The sequence below is a fragment of the Phyllostomus hastatus genome, unplaced genomic scaffold, assembly GCF_019186645.2.
Source record: "Phyllostomus hastatus isolate PE091 unplaced genomic scaffold, TTU_PhHast_1.1 phas_contig_40, whole genome shotgun sequence".
Taxonomy (NCBI): domain Eukaryota; kingdom Metazoa; phylum Chordata; class Mammalia; order Chiroptera; family Phyllostomidae; genus Phyllostomus; species Phyllostomus hastatus.
This window is the reverse complement of record NW_025333872.1, coordinates 10,377,418-10,398,315: the sequence shown is the minus strand read 5'-3', so window position 1 is coordinate 10,398,315 and position 20,898 is coordinate 10,377,418. Positions and strand designations below refer to the sequence as shown.

General features: G+C 40.0%; 1 protein-coding gene and 1 pseudogene across 6 annotated transcripts in view; one reads left to right on the top strand and one right to left on the bottom strand.

The window, feature by feature from the left end:
• Positions 1-209: 209 nt before the first annotated feature.
• LOC123821448 lies at positions 210-4,261 on the bottom strand (annotated as a pseudogene).
• A 5,058-nt stretch (positions 4,262-9,319) lies between these two features.
• ADGRF1 (adhesion G protein-coupled receptor F1) overlaps positions 9,320-20,898 on the top strand; it is a 46,702-nt gene continuing 35,123 nt past the window's right edge. For 4 of the 6 annotated variants that reach the window (XM_045842561.1, XM_045842564.1, XM_045842562.1 and 1 more), the window contains exon 1: positions 11,548-11,945. In XM_045842561.1, coding sequence (XP_045698517.1) covers positions 11,924-11,945 — 22 coding nt within the window. In that variant the 5' untranslated portion in view covers positions 11,548-11,923. Of the gene's footprint in view, positions 9,438-9,639; positions 9,746-11,547; positions 11,946-20,898 lie in introns of those variants that run through there. The other 2 variants (XM_045842563.1, XM_045842560.1) reach the window with 1 other exon arrangement.

The following is a 20,898-nucleotide window of genomic DNA, read 5'->3' as shown; positions in this document are numbered from 1 at the left end:
CTTAATATTTTATCTCCAAATTTACGGATACATTTAACACAATCTCAAAAAATATAACAATATATTTTTAGTGTGTATGGCTGGGAAGGAAGACCAGATAAGCTGATCTTAAAGTTTATATGAAAATATTAATAAACAAAAATAGAAAGAAAAGTTCTTTGTGTGTGTGTGTGGTTTCACCCCAAAGGGCAAATAGGTTTATTGGAATCTTAGTGGTTGGACTTGGTCACACGCTGCAGCTCATCTTTCTTTTTGATAGTGCAGGGGTTGGAAGAGCCCTTGGCTGCACTGATGAGCTCACCTGCCCGGCATTGGGCCACGGTCCTGATACTCCAGAAGGCAATCTCGCCCCCTACCTGTGCCCAGCAGCCAGATTGCCAGGAGACGCCTCTACATCCTGTTGCCTCACTGTTCCGGCTCTTCAAATGTGAGTGGATTCCTCCCAGGGCCACTACCAATGATGGCATTCACCAGGACCTGCAGGGGTTCTCTCCAGTGAGCAGATGGGTGATCTTGAAGGCGTGCTTGATGAAGTCCACGGTTAGGAGCTTCCTGCCATTGCCGCGACCATGCATCGTCAAGGAGTTGGTGAGGTGCTCCACAAAGAGGCACTGTGCTTTGCTGAAGTGCTTGGCTGCATAGCACCCTGCACAGTAGGGCTGGTAGTTAGCATACTTCTCCTTCACCGCGATGTCATCTCTTACAAGGAAGTGTCATTGATCAGCACTTCATTGGTGTTTCGCTTCCGAAGAGCTTGATGTCAGGGGTCTCTGCTACTGTAGGTGCAGCGTCTCGCGTTTGGTCCTCCTGAGCTTGCCGCTGGGGCTTCTTGGTCGGTCCGCGAGGATCACGTGGGGCCCTGGCACAGACAGGAAGAGTAGAAAGGAAAGTTCTTAAAAGGAAAATGATGAGTGATAATTATTATATTGGAAATGAAAATATATTGTGTTGCTACAGCAAACAGTGTCGAGCTGGTTCTTGAATAGACACAGATAAATGAAAAGAACACCATCTGTAAACAGACCCAAAGAAACATGGGAATTTAATATTTAATAAAGATGACATTTCAAGCCAGTGAGGAAAAGATGAATTATTCAATCAATGGTGTTGGAACACCTAGGTAGAAAATGGAAAAAAAGAACACCCAATAACAGTTATTAGCCTGCTTTTGTTGCCATTGGCTAGTTTAGACTTTGTATTGCAAGAAAAAGATGGCTGGTTCTCAGGAGTAAAAAGGGAAAAATAAAGAACAAAAATTCCAGGACCTGCCAGACAGAATATGAAAGTAGTTCCTGACTATAACTAGTAAGATATAAAACTGAGTTGGCCTTTGAGTAATTAAGGCCCATTACAACTAAGCCTCATGACAAGTTAGACAAAATTGCTCACAGCAAAGAGACTGGAGGCGTGGCCTTCCTACAAAAGCCAGGTACCTGCTTGGAAAAGAATTGGGAACATAACTTTCAGTCCATAGAGTTAACTACACACAGGTAAAAAGTCAACTATGTTTTTAAGAGAATTACACTGTCAAGAGAACCACTAATACAAAAATGAATTTTAGCGTCTTTGTCTAGAGCTACCACTCGTTCAACATATTACCCATAACCCGAGCTCTCCAAATGTCTCCCTGCATTGCAGAGGTTGCCTCCATTCCAGTCTCCTCTAATAGTGTTCTTGCTGCCCGTCAGTCTGACCAGAGGCAAATGCCATGTGTTTTCAGATTTTCTTTACAGAAGATATGTCTGCTCTCAGTATCAATCTTTGTATGAGTCAGCTTAAGCTAAGGAACAGGTAGTAACAATTTCAGAATTTCAATTGCTTAAAACAAAAAAGTTTATGTTTTACACATATAACATATGCATAATTTTGAACAGATACAACTCATTACACCTATTCATAGACTTTTACATGGCCTCCAGTCTTCACATATTGCTAATAATTCTGCATTGAGTATATTTGTATAGATGTCATTTTGTACACGAACAAGCATATCTGTTGGTTATATATTTAGAAAATAGAATTACTAGGTCAAAGGATATGCACATTTTAAAATTTGATAGAGACTAACTGACTAGCTATATGTTAGATTGTTTTCTCCTACCTGCAACAATATTATTAACCCCTTTGATACTTGTCTACCTGTGAGGTGAAAAATAATATTTGATCAATTCTTTATTCTTCATTTATCAAGTTATACTAGATGTTTTCTTACTTTATATAGATTTTTAGAACTATTTTTATCCTTTTTTTGTTTATTCATATCCTTTTGTCCAGATGTCCCTTTGGTTGTATTAAAAAGTGATTTAGGAAGGCAAACTTTATTTAATACTTCATGACGGTCTGTATTCAGAGAACTGCAAAATAGGGCAAAAGACAAGTCCCTTTTACAAGATAAAGAATAAAGAACAAGGAAGAGAAAAATAACAAACTATCTGATATGGCTGGGGCCACATAGCCAACAGTATTTGGGGTGAGAATAAACAAGGAAATAAGCATAGAGCCAGGGCTGGCTTGGTGTTTGAGAACTGGCTGACTGGCTATACTGCATTTTTGATCAAGCGGAGCATTTACAGGAACAGTAAAGGTATCTAAAAAGTTTCTGTTTGCTGACATGGCACTGAAGCCTAGAAAGTTATTTCAACAATAGTGTCTTTTTGTCACGGCCACCAGCCTGCAGTGACCACTGAACACTGTGGATGGCTCATCAAAACATGAGAAAAAACATAACAGGGACAAACAAGTCCTGTGGAGAAATAGGGACGAAATGGCCACTCTCTCTAGTGGAGAACACCCCGTTTTCCTGCCCAAGCAGGCTTTTATTAAGAATACAGATACAGTTTGTGGATTACAGTCTGGCAGGGAAGATAAAAAGAAATAGGTAGTTTTCAAAGGGACTGACAGAACTCCCACTGGGATTCTGGGCTGAGAGTTTGTGTTTTATCACTTAAAAAGACTATAGGATCTAAAAGGCTAGTCTTGTTTCCTGCCCATGCCTTCATATTCTAATTCAATAGCATCCTCCAGCAAGCAGATCTCACATGATCTTGCATATTCTATGCCCCAGGCCTGATTATCCTGGGGGTCCATCAACTCTGGTCTGGACTGCATCACCCCTGTTATTTCCACAGGCCTGAGTCAGGCAGAGGAGACAAAGGCAGCCAGGAGACATGGATTTCTCACAACTAAGAACAAGGGCTCAGGCTTTGACAAAGCCGAGTGGGCAGGGGTTGATGTTGATCACCCCTTCATTTCCATAGCCCTGAGTCTCTTTCCTGAGGCCTCCACATGATCATGCCTGTCTTAGACGATTCCCTCCTTGGGAAATCTTACTTATCATTGGCTAACTGATCAAGCATTGGAGGCGAGGCACAGAATAGGCAGCGTTCATGCCAGGGAAATGAGTTTTGTCTCCTTAGTGTCTCCTGGTTCTGAGGTCTCTCACTCAGCCTAAGTCGCGGGGTGTTACAGCTTCCTGAGACCAGGCAGAGCAGACTCCAACATCTTTTTTTTTATTAATGTATAAGTACAATTTTCATATTTAAGAAAATAATCATGAATGATATAAATTGGAAATATTTTTCCAGGTAATTATTTATATTTGTATATTGTACATTGTATTTTTTTTTTTTTACCATGAAGAATTTTTTCCTCCTTTTTATGTAGTCAATTATTTTTGTTGCAATTTTGACCAATTTTTTTTCTTTTTATGATGTTTGGGTTAGGGTCTTACTTTAGAAAAACTTTGTTATTAAATCAACAAATTATTTAAGGAATGCAACAGCTACGACTTCCTTGTTTTCTCATATCTTTATAGTTTTATACTTTATTTTTAAATTTATAATTCAGATGAAATTAATATTGGTGAGGGAGGGATACATGTTTACACAATTTTTAACTGGTAACAGTGAGTGCCTTTGCAGATGATGATTTGTTGGCTGCAGAAAAAGAGTGGGAGGAGACTAAGTTTTCTTTTCTTTTTTAAAAATTATATTTTATCAATTATGCTATTATAGTTGTCTTGATTTTTTTCCTTTTTGCCCCCTATCTACCCAGTATCACCCACTTCCTCAAGCAATCCCCCACCATTGTTCCTGTCCATGAGTCATATGTTTAAGTTGTTTGGCTATTCCATTTCCTATACTGAACTTTACACCCCCATGGCTATTCTGTAACTGCCTATTTGTACTTCTTAATCCCCTCACCTCTTCACCCATTCCCCCATATCCCCCTGCCAACTGGTCACCATCCCTATGTTCTCCATATCTCCATATCTATGATCCTGTTTCCATTCTACTTGTTTGCTTAGTTTGTTTATAGTTATGTATGTATTGTCATTTTAATGTTAATAGTTTTGACCTCCTTATTTTTCTTAAATATAAGTTCCTTTAGCCTTTCATATAATAATGGTTTAGTGATGATGAACTCCTTTATTTTTTTCTTGTGTGAGAAGTCTCTCTATCTGTCCTGTGATTCCAAATAATAGCTTTGCTGGGTAGAACAATCTCAGCTATAGGTCCCTGCTTTTCATCACTTTGAATATTTCTTGTCAATCCCTTCTATCCTGCAAAGTTTCTTTTGAAAAATCAGCTGATGTTCTTATGGGAGCTCCCCTGTAGGTAACTAACTTCTTTTCTCTTGCTGCTTTTAATATTCTCTCTTTATCTTTAACCTTTTGCATTTGAATTATAATGTGTTTTGGAGTAGACCTCTTTGCATCCATCTTGTTTGGGACTCTCTGTGCTCCCTGGACTTGCATATCTATTTCTTTTGCCAAATTAGGGAAGTTTCTTTTCATTATTTTTTTCCAATAGATTTCCAATTTCTTGCTCTTTCTATTCTCCTTCTGGCACCCCTATGATGCAAATGTTGGACCTCTTGAAGTTGTCCCAGAGGCTGCTTATCCTATCCTTGTATTTTTTGGATTCTTTTTCCTTCTTATTGTTCTGTTTGGTTGTTTTTTAGTTTCTTATGTTCCAAATCATTGATTTGATTCTTGGCTTCATCACTCTCTTGATGTTTCCCTAAAAATTGTGCCTTATTTCAACTAGTCTATCCTTTGTTTCTGATTGGATATTTTTTATGCTGTTGAGGTCCTCACTAAGTTCCTTGAGCATCCTTATAACCAGTGTTTTGAACTCTGCATCTTATAGATTGTTTACCTTCATTTCGTTTAGCTCTCTTCTGAAGTTTTGATATGTTCTTTCATTTGGGCAATATTTCTTTATCTCTTCATTTTGGCAGCCTCCCTTTGTTTGTTTCTATGTATTAGATAGAGCTGCTTTGACTCCCTGTCTTGGCAGCATGACCTAATATAGTAAGTGTCCTGTAGGGCCCAATAGCACAGCATCTCCTATCAAGCTGGGTACTCAAGGTGCACCCTTTGTGTGGGCTGACTACACCCTCCTATTATAGTTGAGCCTTAGTTTCTGTTGGCAGATCAATGGGAGGGAATTATCCAGGCCAGTCAGCTGTAAGGATTGGCTGTAACCATTGATTACCAACCTCTGCCCTCCATCAAGGATCAGCTGTGCATGTGCAGATTGGTGGTGCTCTGATGTGGTCTGTAGCTGTCTGCTGGGTGCACTGGCCCTGAGGTTTTCCAGGTGGTGTAGGCCATGGTCAGCCTCCACCTGTGTTTTCCCTAGGGCTACCCTGTCTGAGCTATAGAGAAATTTGACATGGTTGCTACCTGTGCTGGGCTTGGAGATTCACAGCAAAGCCAAGCTGTGAATCAAGGCTGGCTGCTGCTAGTGCTGAGCCCAAGGCTCACTGAGGCCAGCTGTTGTTTGATAGGATTTAGGAAGTTGTGTAGCATGAGCCAACACCAGCCATTCATGTGGACAATCAGCTTGGGTGGGCCCATAGATTGGGTGGGATGGAGTCTCTGGAAATCTTCAAGGTGGGTGGAACAGTGTTAGCCAGGTTGATGGAGTCTCAGATATGGTACCAGCTTGCTGGCTCTTTGGGTGAAGGGTTTAGAAAAGGGATGATGGCCTCTACTTGCCATGATGCCAGACACTTCAGTTCCTTCCTTTATGGCACCAGTGCCTTTCAAGCTGCTACCCTGGTGCTGGAGCTCAGAGGAAGTGAGTCTGAGTAGGTGAGTCTGTATGTGGGTTCTTTAAGAAGAACTGCTTGGGGCTCCAGAAATTTCCTCACCAACCCAAACTTGACTCATTTTTGTAGTGGAAATTTGTAGGAACTTATCTTCCTGGCAGTGGAAGTCTGGGCTGGGGGGCCTGGTGTGGGGCTAGGACTCCTTGCTCCTGAGATATCCCTCGTGAATTTTTATCCATCACACATGGGTGAGGCACCAACCTGTTTACATTTGTGCCCCTCCTAGAAGTCTGGATGGATGTGGTTTCTTTAATTCCGTAGTTGTCAGACTTCCATTCAAGTCTATTTCTGAGGGTTCTGAGTGATGGTTGTTCTATATTTTAGTTGTAATTTTGATGTGGTTGTGCCAAGAGGTGAGCCATGTCTGCCTACGCCACCATCTTAACTGTTAGTTCTCCTAAGTTTTCAATAAATATATTTTTGCAATTTTGAGTTTTGTACCCTGTTCATATGAAATCTACCCTAAATTCATTGAAATAAGTAAACTCTGGGCAAGAATATGGAAACTATGTTGTCAGATCCTTCCATTTTTCAAAAGAAGCTGAAATCTGGATTTTCATGTGAAATCCCCTGATGTTTAAATGTTAGGAACTAATTCAGAGTTTTGAAAACACTGCGTGGGCCAAGAAAAACACATCTGCGTGCCAGATGGGACTCACAGGGTGCCCGTTTGAGACCTGTGGTTTGGACAGTTCTTCCTCTCATCCTCAAAGATTCATTTATATGCCTTTGCTATGGGCTGCTATATGATAATGTGGTCAACTCTTATCACAATGTATTTTAACTGACTGTTGGTGGCCTAGTCTTTCTATTAAACCATAAGATCCTTGAAGATAGTATTTATAGATTTTTGAGGTCTCCAGGCCTAGCAGTGTCTTGTACCTAGTAGACATTTAATGAGAATGAACGTTTGTTGAGGGAATGAATGAATGAATTATATTAAAAGTTGAATTCTTACCAAACAAATGGACAAAGTAGCTCAGGGTCTCAGCAGACCACTGGGGGATTTAGCAGGTAGGGTGAGTGCTTTAGTAAACAGTTGGCTTCTTCCATGTTGTGAATCTTGGCCACTAGATGTCTCCCTTTGCTTAAAGGACATTTCAAGTCCCTGGGGTTCATTGGTGATTTGCTAAAAAGAAACAATACTTAAGTAAAAAAAATGTCTTAATCTCAGGCCACATGTTCAGATGTTTGTCCTCATGAGGAAGTTGAGTACAGCAACCATGTCAAACAAAAAGTGCCCAGGGACAGAATCAGATTTATTTTGTTCTGGGAAAGCTTCTCATCCACAGGAACATACCCCTGGGGCACCAAGTGACACAGTCTGCTGGGTTTTAGCCTCTCAGCCAGCACACTTATGACTGTCCTCCAGAAGCCTTGTTTGTGTTACTTTTTGTTGCTGCTTTAGGCCAGCTGTGGAGAAATGCATCCCCCTGGTAAGGCTCTGGGACTCTAGAACCTGTGGAGTAAAAGCAGGTGTATCAGACTGAACTTCTCTGCTAAGGCTGCCACGGTCCCATGTGTATTCTTTGCATCATCTGAACATTGGGAATGTGTTTAGTTGCCTCTGGTTTTGAATTTCATGCCACCCCAGGAGGGTCTAAGGAGCTTAGAGAGGTGGGCCATTTGGTGCTTGTGTAATTCTCATTTTAAAGACAGGCAGAATGAAAAAAAAAAAAAGGATCATTACTTTTATAGCCCACAGCTTTCTCTTCTCGTTATCTCTGACATTTAAATACTGTGCATTCTGACATGATTAACGGCAATGGATAGAATCCTGCCTGGCTCTGTTAAATTGATCCAGGGTATTGAATTGAGTGACATTTGAAGCTTACTTATTGAATGAAATGGAAATGCAGATTCTGTAGGGTTTTGGTGGCTCTCCAAATTATTGTGAAAAGTTCAGATGATAATAATGCTATGCCTTGTTAGTACCTGAGTCACAGCCTTGCCTTTGCCTTTTCTTCAGTTGTTTTGCATGGGCTGGATATTTCCATTTGTATTTCCCCTCTGTCTTGGAGAAGCAGTAGAGCATAGGTTAAGAACACAGACTCTGAAGTCAGGCTGTGTTGGTGCCCTGGTTCATTATTTACTTTGCTGCTCTGACCTTGATTTCCCCATCTGGGGATGGGGATGACAGTTACCCCTCTCATCCCCACTTTATAGATGTCTTGCTGGTTGCTAGGAGTATAAAGGTGCGTGAAAACTTCTCAGAACAGCACTTGGAACACAGTCAGTGCTCAGTAAATGTGAGCTGATACTAAGTGCTTGATAGTTCATCTCTTTCTCCGATTCACTGTCCAAGCCAGCTCTCATGTTTATGCACTGTCACACTCGTCTCTGATAGGGATCAGAAAAGATTTTCTGCAATTTTGTGAACTCTCCCTTTGTTCATTTGGATGTCCTTTATTTTAATGCCAAATAGCAATACAATTATTATGCAATGCCATCACTTCTCACTTCCCTAAAAGAGTTTCTACGTTACATTGACGAAGCTTTGCCCTCAAATATTCTAATAATTTTCCATCCACCTCTTCAAGTGCTAGTTAAGCCCTGTGTGTTAAGAGACTGTATCAGTTTTGATTTGTCTTATATTAGTTAGGAAAATCTCACTATAATTTGTTTTGTAGTTAATTCTTCCTCTCTTTACTCTTCCTTTCAGGTTTCTTAAAAATTTGACCTGAAATACTTTTTTATTGCATTTATCCATTTCACAATTATGGAATAAAGCTGTCTGAGCCAGGTCAGAGCCTATCACCCCCTCAAATCACCATATCATTCAGGGTGGCCTTTTGTTTTTGCAGCCCCTAGAATAGAGCTTCTCTAAGGCCAAGCTCAAAGAATGTCCAGCATTTCTGAGGATAGACAGTGCCACTCAGGGTCCTTCTGCCCGGGGGGGTTCATGTCCTCCCCAGGCCCACCAGCTGATCTCTCTAATCCAGACATTGCCTCACAACCAGCGGTCTCTCAGGGAAACTCAACATGAGAAGATTGAGATAACTAGTTCCAATAACATATTTATGTTTGTATTTTCCTTACTCCTTGGGCCTCAGGTTTGTTGCTGTTTATTCCTGTGACTCTACTCTTTTGCTGGGAAATCAAGTGATCAGAACTTTCAGGAATCCAACACAAACAGATGAAGTTGGAAGGCTTGAAGCTCTTAGCCCCAGGCCTTCCTTTTTTTTCTTCTGTGACATCTGTCAGAGATGCTGTGCCTGGCCTCCCTGAGGAAGCTCTGTGGTCAGGATCACCAGAGAAAGAGATGGGAAGTAGACCAGATGGACCAAAACACATGGATTTAGCTGCCTTCATGTGCTCAGGTGAGCAAGGTGCTCTTGCTTCATAAGTTAGAGTATAAGAGTTTTTGTGGCAGAAGGAGCTTTACAGTCTCACTTGAGGAGCAATGCTTCATCAGCTCTGCCATGGCAGAAGGTTAGCTCTTTTTGGTCTCATTGCAAGATGTCACAATGTTGCCACATGCTCAAACCCATGCTGCTTCTCTTTACTCTCTGTCCTCTGCAGGGAGGGGAGTCCCAAAACCTAACCAGGAAGTATTAAAAAATTCAGCTTTGCATGCATTAACAAATTATTAGGAGGAAACTAGAAGAAGTGAGAAAGCAGCTTATCGGTGAGTCACCAGTATTGCGAAACACACCCAATTTGTGAAACAACCTAAAACATTGGACATACTATGATCTCTTTCTATTAAATACAGAATTAGCAAACTATTAAATGCATTCAATTGTTTGGATTTAGGTTGTTATCCCCAACCAGTATACTCATGGAAACATTGATGTTTACTGGTTGGTTGTCTTATTTTCTAGTAGTTGCTAAAATTTTTTGGTTTAATAAGAAACTGTAAGGATCCCTTTGGTTCTGACGGCCATATGCCAGTCTCTAGGACACTGCTGGGCTTCACAACCAGTGAGCCGGAGGTGAGTGACAGAGCTGCCATCCAAGTTTCAAGCCCTGACTGCCGTAAACTCCACACCCATTAGCCATTTGGTCTGCCCCACTACTGCCTTTCCGCCCTCCCCCAGGGCCCCGACCCTATTCCACAGCCACTTTTCTCTCTAAGTAACTAGTAAATTATTAGTCACATTTTATAAACACATTCCCATTAAGGTGTCAGTGACTTCTGTACTCCTACAGGAACCTGCATTTTAATGGAGATGACAGGAAAGGGGCAGCACTGAACTGAAAAGATGGCATCAAATCCTAGGACTTAAAGCATTGGATCCACTGAACAAGAGTATATATTCCAAGAAGCCCTTGGCCCTTTGTACTGAATGGAAATTTGGTCTCCACTTACAGCTGGTAGATTCTGGAAACAGGCAAAACCCAGCAGAAAAGGCACATGAGAAGAATGGAGTTCACTTGACTAAGCTATGAGATCAACTCTCTTCTGCCCAGGCTGGTTGATGGACAAATGTGCAGTGGTTGATACCCTTGAACAATTAGGTGTTGTCAAGTAGGGTTTGTTCTCTTGAAAACTTTCCACTGGACCAGATACAGACCTGATGGTGAAGCGTTATGATATAGACGAAGTGGCCCAGCTGGTGTTGGAAACAAGAGGGTCAGATTGTGTTCAAGGCTGCTTGTCATTAAAGGACTTCAACATGAAATTACGGGCTCCAATCTTATTAGCAGTTCACTCTAAAGAAAGGAATTTCTATTAGAATTTTGTGCTTCAAGAACCATTACTCCTTGAGAAGATGGATGCCTCCTCTTATCTGATAAGAATGATGTAGCCAATCAGCTTCCCTTTTTCTTTTACTGCCAGGAAGCTCCACTCCTAGAGTTAAGTTTCAAACACATAAAACACTATGGATAACTCATAGGTTTTTATGTTCATTCTTTTTCTTAATTGACTCTCCACTTTTATAGTTTAGTTTCCTTTTTTATAATTTGTTATTTATCTAGAACTTTTATGGTTTGTGTTCCTTTATTTCTCTTCTAATGTAATTTTATTTTATGCATTAACTCATAAGCCACCTCAAGTCATTTGTAGAGATGGAGTGCTAATTTTCAAATTGGACAACTCCTTAGAAAGGATGGCACCTTTATTAAAGAAGTTACTAAGGTTTAGCTTGAGGTTTTCTAAGGACAAAGAACATACGGAAAACATTCATACTGGGCAAACATGTGTGTTGCTGCTCTCTTTTCCTGGCCTTCATCTCATATGAGCCCACCAAAAAGTCTGAGGTTCCTTTGTCTGGGAAAGTAGCAAGTTGATTCTTCATCCTTGAGTGAGAAAGTTGGAAAAGGAAAAATAATACCTACCTCTCCCCTCACCCTAGTGGAACTGCCCTCCTCTCCTCTTTGGAATCATGGGTTAAGGGCTGCATTCCTTATGCTTTATGGGGTGTGACCCCAGGTATCGAGAGGCTGGACATGAAGATCAACAAAATGGCATTTTGTAGAAAACTGATTGAGGACAGAAGTGTTCCTCATTCTCCTAGAGTATTTTCCTTCTGTGGTTTCAGAAATCTCTCTATGTCTGCTGGGAGAATCACCAAGTCTTGGGCTCTGAGCTGCTTCCTCTTACCAGGCTCATATTGACTCAAAAGGGGCGGGGGAGTCAGAAGAAAGTATGTGTTTCTCTTTTCCCTGTTGAAGGGGGTGTGTCCCAGGCTGTTGGCCTGCAAGGGCAGTAGCCCATGCACTAGGAATTGCTCATGAATCAGAGGACCTGTGAGCATGCCAGAGAGCTGCTGTGGTTCAGATATTGAGATTGTCTTTCCATACAGCTTAAGAAGTGATTGAGCCACAGTACACTGGAGGAAGGGCTCCCTCAGGCTGTGATATGAAGAGAGGAAAGTCACCAGGTAAGCCCAATAGATGTGATTTGATTCCTCAGAATGTGTATTACTAGCACAGGTACTACCTGTTAATCTGAGATATTTTTCCTCCCCATGGGGAAGACTCTGATTTCCATATCTCATTTCCCGAAGGTTAAATTAAGGAACAGAGAGTGGGAAAAGCAATGAGCAGAGACAACAGTCTCTTGGTACCTATATATATTGAGGTGTTTGCTGAGACTCAGACTCCAGCTTTTCTGACTCAAAGCTCTGCCTTCTCTCTATCCATTATAACACAACACCCCCTATTCTTTGTATGTGTCTGGAAGGTAGGGTGACTGAAATAAAGAAGGATTCATTAAGGATACTTGTTAAAAATATTAATCTTTGGTTCTCAGGCTGGTGACAGCTGTAAGAGAGGAGGGGGAGGTAGGGACTGATAGAAAGAAGGCAAAGGGATTAGTCAAAGAACATACATGAAGAATCCATGGACATGGGCAACAGTGTAGGGATTGACTGTGGGAGTGGGGGCAGGCTGTGTGGAGCAGGACAAAAGGGGTAAAATGGGACAACTGTAATAGCATAAACAATAAAAAGTGAAAAAAATAAAATAAAATATTAATCTGAAGGCTTCCACTAATTAGAAAGATATTAGCCTTAGCAATCTCTTAGGAAATATCCTTGAGCGAATTAAGTTTGTTTTCACTTTAGGATGAATTTATTTAAGCTTTTATGAAGAAACCAGTATACATCTGGGAAGTATTTTCCAATTTAACTCCCTCCCCGGACTCTGAAAATCCCAAAATTGATCCTTATAACCATTTTCCCTGACTATTCCTTTCAAAGAAATATGAAGCAACACACTATAGTTTTTGACTGGCAGCCCTTGGAAATTCATAATTTCTCTCTTTCTTTTTAATTAAAAATCCATTTATGTAAACCTGACATCTTATGTAATCCACTCATACTAGAAACTAAAGGATGGGAAGTTACTTAAGGTCAAGGTGGAAGAGGAGGGGAGAAAAGAAGACTGGCTTTTCCATAGAGACATCCATTAAACTAAACCCGATAACAACACACATAGGCTGAAGATCACAGACATAAGAAAATGAAAATTAGATAAAAATACATTTGATGATTTGTCAGAATATTAACACAAGCCTTTTGTTATGCTTCCTTTTCTATAATGAAACTACTAATTATTTATAACCAAAACCAAAACTAAAATCAACTTTATAATTATGGCCATATAATACTTTATTTGGTTAAAATCATTAAACAAGTAGTATAACTTTGAGCAAATTATTTCACTTTTCTCCCTCTGGTTAATTAATTTGCAACAGGCATGAAGAGATAAAATGGGAATGTATACATGTTGAGCCCTAGAAGCTTGACTTGCAAAAACTCCTATTTTGTGCACAACCGCAGTTGATGTTGAGCTGTTGTTGACAAGCCTCAAAGATATGTATGCCTTCCTTCTCAAAATAGATGGTAAATTCTTTCATTTTTTTTTTTTAAACAGGAGCAGGGTCCACATTACCAGGTTTCTCTCTTGCTGTGCTGAGTGAGGGCAGGGAAAGCATCATACTCTGGCACCCATTTGCCCTCTGATGTCATTCATTCCACAATTAAATAAATGCAAATATTATCCTAGAAAAAAAAATGGACATATTCATTAAAACTAGTGTTCCTGCTCAGTGTCAGATGGAAAACTGAGCTCTGACAAGCTAAGAATGAAAATCCATAAGAATTAATAAGTGTGAAAGAATTAATAAGTGTTGGCATGTCATAGAATTATAACAAATTCCTTGTGCACAGTTGAACAAATAAGATACAAAGAGGTGAGCTGCAGCAATGAGATACGTAGCCTTACAACTGTGCAAAACGTACCTCAGTCATGTTGATGAGGGTTATTAGTTCCTCCTGGGCCTCTGGGTCCTCAGTACCAATGTCAGTTTTAATCTCCAGAGGCCCACAAACCTTAGAAACTCTAGTTTTGATTTTGTTTTTGTTTAAACAAAGCTTTTTAAAATAAAAACTTTAAATGAAACCTTTAAGATAATTTGCTTCTTCTCATAAGATAAAAATTTTAAAAATCTGAGTTCCTTCATTGTTTAAGAGTAAATAAGCATTTACTATACATCTGTGGCATTAGAACAGCCTGTCAAAATAGAACAGGCTCACACCTTCAAAGCTCTGTGTAAAGGGACTTTGTGCTGAGCAGATTATATTTTCCATGAAAACCTTTCACACTTAAGTTCATACTTTAGCCAAATTTTGTTTGAAGACTTCCTTATGCTTAAACTCTTAGAGAATCAGGCTAATTCTTTCTTATAAGGAACTTAATGATACATCTCTTAGAAATAGAACATTCTTCTGTGTGTTTGTTTTAAGATTTTATTTATTTATTTTTAGAGAGGGAAGGGAGGGAGAAAGAGAGAGAGAAAGAGAAACATCAATGTGCGGTTGCTGGGGGTCATGGCCTGCAACCCAGGCATGTACCCTGACTGGGAATCGAACCTGCGACACTTTGGTTTGCAGCCCGTGCTCAATCCACTGAGCTACGCCAGCCAGGGCGTCTTCTGTGTTTTTGACCAGGAAACCAATTAAGCTAGTAATTAGCAAAAGAAATGGCACAGATAGCAGCAGAAATAAAAAAAAAATTTGAGTCAGAATTTTATTATATGACAAAGTGGCCTTTAAAATTAATGAAAAAGCATCAAGATGGTCTTGATAAAGAATGGTTTAGGCAAGAAACATAGTTGGGATAACTTGTTATTCATTGGGGTAAAATGAAAGTAAATCCTATTTCATACTAAAACCTTAAAGAACTCCAGAAAGATAGAACATTTAAAGGCATTAAAAAAATACAAACTAACTAAAAGAAGCGTTAAAAGAAAATATGAGAGAATATTTTTACAATTTTGTTATAGAAAAAATGTTTGAAAAATTTTATATATTTATTTTTAGAGAGAGAGGAAGGGAGGGAGAAAGAGAGGGAGAGAAACATCAGTGTGTGGTTGCCTCTCACACGCCCCCTACTGGGGACCTGGTCCACAACCCAGGCATGTGTTTGGTTTATAGGTTGGCCCTCAATCCACTGAGCCACACCAGCCAGGGAAAAAAATTTTAATTCACATAAAAAAATTGACAGATGTGATTTCATGAATATTTCAAACTTTTGTGCAAAACAAGACAATATTCCCCAAGTAATATTCCAAGAGAAATACTAGATTTGCGGGGGGGGGGGGGGGTAGAAATTTAGGGAAATAAATTCAAGTTTTTCCTTTCTATTTTCTGCAAGTGTAAAAAGGAAATAATTGCCATGTAATTTACAAGATTGCCAAAATAATAGAACCAAGACACATGAAAGCATTTTGTAAATTAGAAAGAATTATTGTTATTTCTTCTTATTATATAACTCTCAACACTCTTGAGTTGATGTTCAGTTACTTTTCCTGGCAAACAATTCAAAAGGAAGCTCAGATTCTCTGGGTATTTATTTACTTAGAGTGGTCTAAGTAAGCAAAGTAGATGGGGAAGAGGAACACTAAGCCTGACCTTGGAATTCCAGGAAGGCCAGGTCTCCATTGCTAAGCTAAAGGCTCGGCTGGAAGAAAGAGCTTGGCACCTTTTCTGAAATGCCATTAGTTATCCTTTAGGGCTTGGCGGGAACTTCTGCTCTATTGAACCATGAGTGACAAGGAGAAAATCTTCAGTTACCAGGTGTTGGAGCAGAGTCAACTCTCAAAGCTGACAGTCAGGCTTTTTAGAAAGGAGCTGAGCCAGACTTGTCCTCTGTTGAGACATGAACTCTACTAGGACACTAGAAGAAGTACTGGGCAATAAGCTAAGAACAAAATATCATCCTGGGTCACTCCTAAGCTACAAAGCACAGACTAAATAGATTTTTTAGGGGCAGGGAAAACAGACAGCTGTGCTGGGATACCAGCACCAGCAGCAGGAAAAATGTGCTCCAGCTGAAGTTCTAATGAATGACAGACAGGACACACAGACTTGTAAAATATATATCTCAGGTTTTGGATTAAAAAGGATCAGATGAGAAGGTAGGGTCACAAGGAAACATCAGATAGCTTAAGGGACCTTGGAACAAAAAGATTCCAGCAACCAACACTTGTTTGCAAAAGTGAGTCTGGATCACTGCTTTGGGGGGTTTCCTTAGTGGGTGGAGCTACAACGAAGGACCACCCTGCATGACTCTGGGCCTGACGCAGAGCCTGGGGAATTGGAAGCTCTTGTTATATAGTGGTTGAACAAATTAAAGCTGAGCAAATTGGTAAAGTGTCCTGAGGAAGGGACGAGTGAACTAAGTAATTCCTTTGGTCTCTTTCAACCTTAAAATTCTAAAATTTTAAAAGATCATGCCTGTATTCTCAAAGCAAGGACTTAATTCTTAGTAGGTTCTTAGCTTATCTCAAAATGTGTTCAAGTATTATGATAACCATAGCCTCATAGATATAGAGAACAGGCTGACAATTGCCAGAGGGATGGGCTTTGGGGGCTCCGTAAAATAGGTGAAGGGATTAAGCAAAACAACCCCTCCAAAAACAAAGAACAAACCTCATAGATACAGACAGCAGGTGGTAACACCAGAGTGAAAGGGGGTGGGGGAGGTAGAAGAGGGTAAAAGGGGGCTCAATGGTGATGGAAGGAGACTTGGCTTGGGGTGATGAACACACAACACAATATACAGATGATTTATTATAGAATTGTACGCTGGAAACCTGTATACTTTTATTAACCAATGTCACCCCAATAAATCTAATAAAAATACCCCAGAAAAAAAAGAATTATAATAACCAATTTGAAGAGAAAGCAGGAATAAAGCCCAGGAAAATTTTTGATCTGCCCAGGCTTAGATTTGATGACTGACCGACGCTAATGAAAACAACAATTAAATAAATAATATATAGAGAAACAGAAATGGGCATACAATAATAGAATCTGAATGTGAATAGATTTGAGCTCTCCTTATTTTATAGAGGAGGAAACTGAGTCCAGTGAGTCTTTTTTTTCTAACTTTCACAAGCTGTAACAGATAAGGACAGACAGATTTGGGGTTAGGGTCTAATTCACCTTGGTCTCTTTCTGCTTTGTTTATACTACTTAAACATACTAAAAGCATGCTAAAACATAAAATATGTATTTAAAATTCTATTGTGCACAAATGTTTATACACACACTTACTGAGGTTTTAAATAGCTTTAAATTATAGTCCTTCCAGAAGAAGTTTGTATAGCTCATAAAATTTACCAAACTTCCAAAAAAATTTTTAGAGGTAAAAGTGCTTATCTTTTCTGCTTTCCACCTGTATTTCCATCTGTCTTCTCTGTTGTATCTGCCTACTTAAAAAAAACTCTTTTCAAAGGCAAATGGCCTAAGGATTTCTATACAAAGACAGATCCCAATGAAAGGTTACCAAAACTTAATAACAGGTAAAATAAAACCAAGGTTTTATAGGCCTTCTGCCTCTAAAACAGTCAGCTCTCTTTGAGTCATGATTTCTTTCAGATCCTAGCTGGAGACCTGCTCTTCCCATTGGTGTGTGTGTGTGTGTGTGTGTGTGTGTGTGTGTGTTATGCACATGTGCACATGTGTCAAGACAGAGAGGAGGGAGACAACTCTACTGGAAATTCTTCTATTTATAGAGGAAGAAGCATGATCCCATAAATACTGATGCCCAGGAAGTCACCCAAGAGTTCAACTGTGCCTAATATTAGACTGTTGCTAAAAACGTTGGAAAGTGTAGGTGTGAGCAGTTCCAACTAAGCACCACTGTTGATAAAGAGACTGCTGTTGACATAAATAAGTGATATTTGGAGTCCATAAGTGCACAACTGGAAGAAGGGGGAGACAATGCCAGCCATCTCCAGGGACTTAATAGCAAACTCTAATGATTGTTCTCTGTAAACTGAAGGACAGGGATTATCAGGAGTGGATTTACTTGAATGAATTCAAGGAAGTGGGGGTGGGGGGTTGGTCCTGCCAGGGCCAAGCCTTCCCAGGAAGCCAGTGCCAACTCAGCTGTAGGTCAGCCATCACTGGCCTGGGGTTGCCTCGGGCAAGGTGTCATGTAAACATGCTTACCCTGATGAAAACAAAAGTTCCCCATCTGTGGCAAGGACACACCGATTCTGATAATTTTTACAAAAATTAAGGTCCAGCTTGAAAGGGAAGTGCTGAAAATACCAAGGGGCTTGCACTGACCCAAAAGCAGCTTTTATTTGATAAGTTAATTTGACTCAGAATTGAAGCCAAATTCTGACACAATCCAACAAGTTACTCTAAAAACTGGTAGGAAGGTTGAAATGCTAGTAATGCTAATATTAATAGCTAGCAGGTATTGTTCTGTATACTTTATATGAACTTCATAAAAACAACAAATAATTCTGGAGGATGACTAGTATAAGACTAAAAAATCATTCGTTATATATCTGAAAATCAGTCTCCCAACCCTATCCCAGAAGGGACTATATGCATCAAGGAAGTGAAGAAAAAGTATTGATTAGTTCAGGGTTCAGTCCCAAACTCCAAATGAGAATTCAAACCATGGAATCAACTTAAGTGTAGAACTCTTTTCTCCTATCTAAGAACCAGCCTAGAATCACAACTCTCAAAGCTACCCAGAGGTCAGCATCACTTGGGTAGCTTAAGTGATGAATAAGGCTAGGACTGGGCTAAGGTGTAATGAATGGGTTTAAGGTGGGGTGGGGCACCCGTATTTTCTAATGAGCTCCTGAATGTCTTCTTTTCTGTTCCTCCTCCTCTTCTTCTGCCTCCTCCTGGCCTATCCTTTCTGCTTCCCAAAAGTGATGGCTATTTGTTTCTAGAGCAGTATTTTTCAAATAGTTTTGACGAGGCCCCATAGGTTTAAATACATATTTACACAAACACACACACAATAAAACATGCATATATCATGAAATAGTTTAGCTATTCATGATAGGTCTACAGAGCTGTACCTGGGAATCACTGGTCTGAAACCCTGATTGTAAATTAAAGTTTCCCATTTCTGCACAGTCTGAAAACACAGCCCAGAATATACCCTCCGGTGTGGGAGGAAGAGGGCCTAAGGGGCTGAAAGAATGAGAGAGTTTCCTCACAATGCCCAGAGCTGTCACCAGGCCTCTTTGAGTTGCGTTTGCGGCCTCGGGGGGGTGGACTGCATGTAGGAGAAAGAGGATTTTTCAGAGAGCAAGAGATCAAGGGGAAGAGCCACGGGAGGGTCAGGCACCCCATTTGAAACGGGCCCTGGCACAGAGAGGACAGATCACACCTACATGCACTGAGATTGTTTTACCCTCTAAAAGCTCCAGCACCAACACCATGGCCCAAACGGTACCCAGAAATTCACATTAAAAATTTTCCCTGAAAGTGGAAGAAATGTGGGCAAGGGGCTGGGAAGAGTGCAAGCTCCCTCTGCAATGTGGCTGCACTCCAAGAAGGTATTGGGAAATCAATTTAGTTGGATGTGATAATTTACCAAAAAAAACACAAAGAAACAAAAAACCCAAATAGAAAATATACAAAGGCATGTTTCAGAGTAAGAATTAGGCTCTGTTTCATAAAACTGTTCAGTTATTTCATATATATATATACACACAGATTTTATGATATGTGCATATATACATATACATATATAAACATGTATTGTGTGCATGTGTGTATACATATACACACGTATAACACACACACACATACATGTTTTATTATGTGTGTATATAACTATATATTTCTTTCTATGGGGCCTGGTAAAAAATGTTGGAAAAATACTGTTCTAGAGACCAATAGCCATCACTTTTGGAAAGCAGAGCGTAGGCTGGAGGGAACAGGACACAGAGCCATTAAGTTTGGGGGTGCAGATCCAGGAGAACGAGCCCTGGAGCACAGGCTGCTGCCCAAAGAAAGTTCAAGCGACAGATTCAGGAGGAGTCTAGGCAAGCAGGGAGGGAGGTGGGGCATGAGTGGACTGTTGGCCTTAGGGGAGAAGGAAAATGCAAGTGATATGTGTCTCTTTGCCTATTTTCCATGCTTCCTTAGAAAGCCCCAGAAAAGGTCTCTGCTGACACGTAGGCCATGTCTCTGGAAGTCAATACCCATTCTCTAATGTTTTTCTCTGTTCTTGTAAATCAGAAAGCAAGGTGTGGGGCAGCTTTGTATGAAGTTTAAAGCACTCCCAGGAAGCAAGGTCAGGCCTGGAAGGGAGGGCCCAACACTGCATTTTATACTGTCAATCAAAGCCATTTACTCTAATGGTGGTTTGTTAAGCTTGGCAATTACAGTTTTTCATCTTTTCCTATGGAGATGTGAAAGGAATGTTGAGAGGCCATAGGGGAATGAGTCTTCATGTCCAATAAAACTTTTTTAAAGTCATGTTAAAAAACTCACATAACATAAAATATAGCAGCTTAACCATTTTTAAGTGTACAAGTTCAGTGGCGTTAAGTATATTCCCATTGTTGTACAACAGATTTCTAGAACTTTTTCATCTGGTAAAAACGAAAGTCTTACTCATACACAACTCCCCATTAGCACTCCCCCAAAGCCCTGGCAACCAACACTCTACAATACTTCCTGTTTCCAGTAGTTTGACCTTTCTAGATACTTTGTACAAGGGGAATCATATAGTATTTGTCTTTTTGTCATTGGCTTATTTCACTTAACAGAATGTCCTCAAGGTTCATCCATATTGTAGTATGTGACAGGACTTCCTAATTTCTTAAGCCTGATTAATAGTCCATGCCTGATGAAACTTTTGGCAGTGATGGAAGAGTGTTTGTCTATGCTGCCTACCACAGTAGCCACTAGACTCATGTGGCTATGGAGCACTTGAAATGTGGCTAGACAGACTGAGAAATTAAATTTTTAATTTTACTTTTTAAAATTAAAATTAAAATCTAGATTGCCACATGTGCCTAGTGGCAACTATGTTAGACTCAACAAGATTTTTTTCATTTAC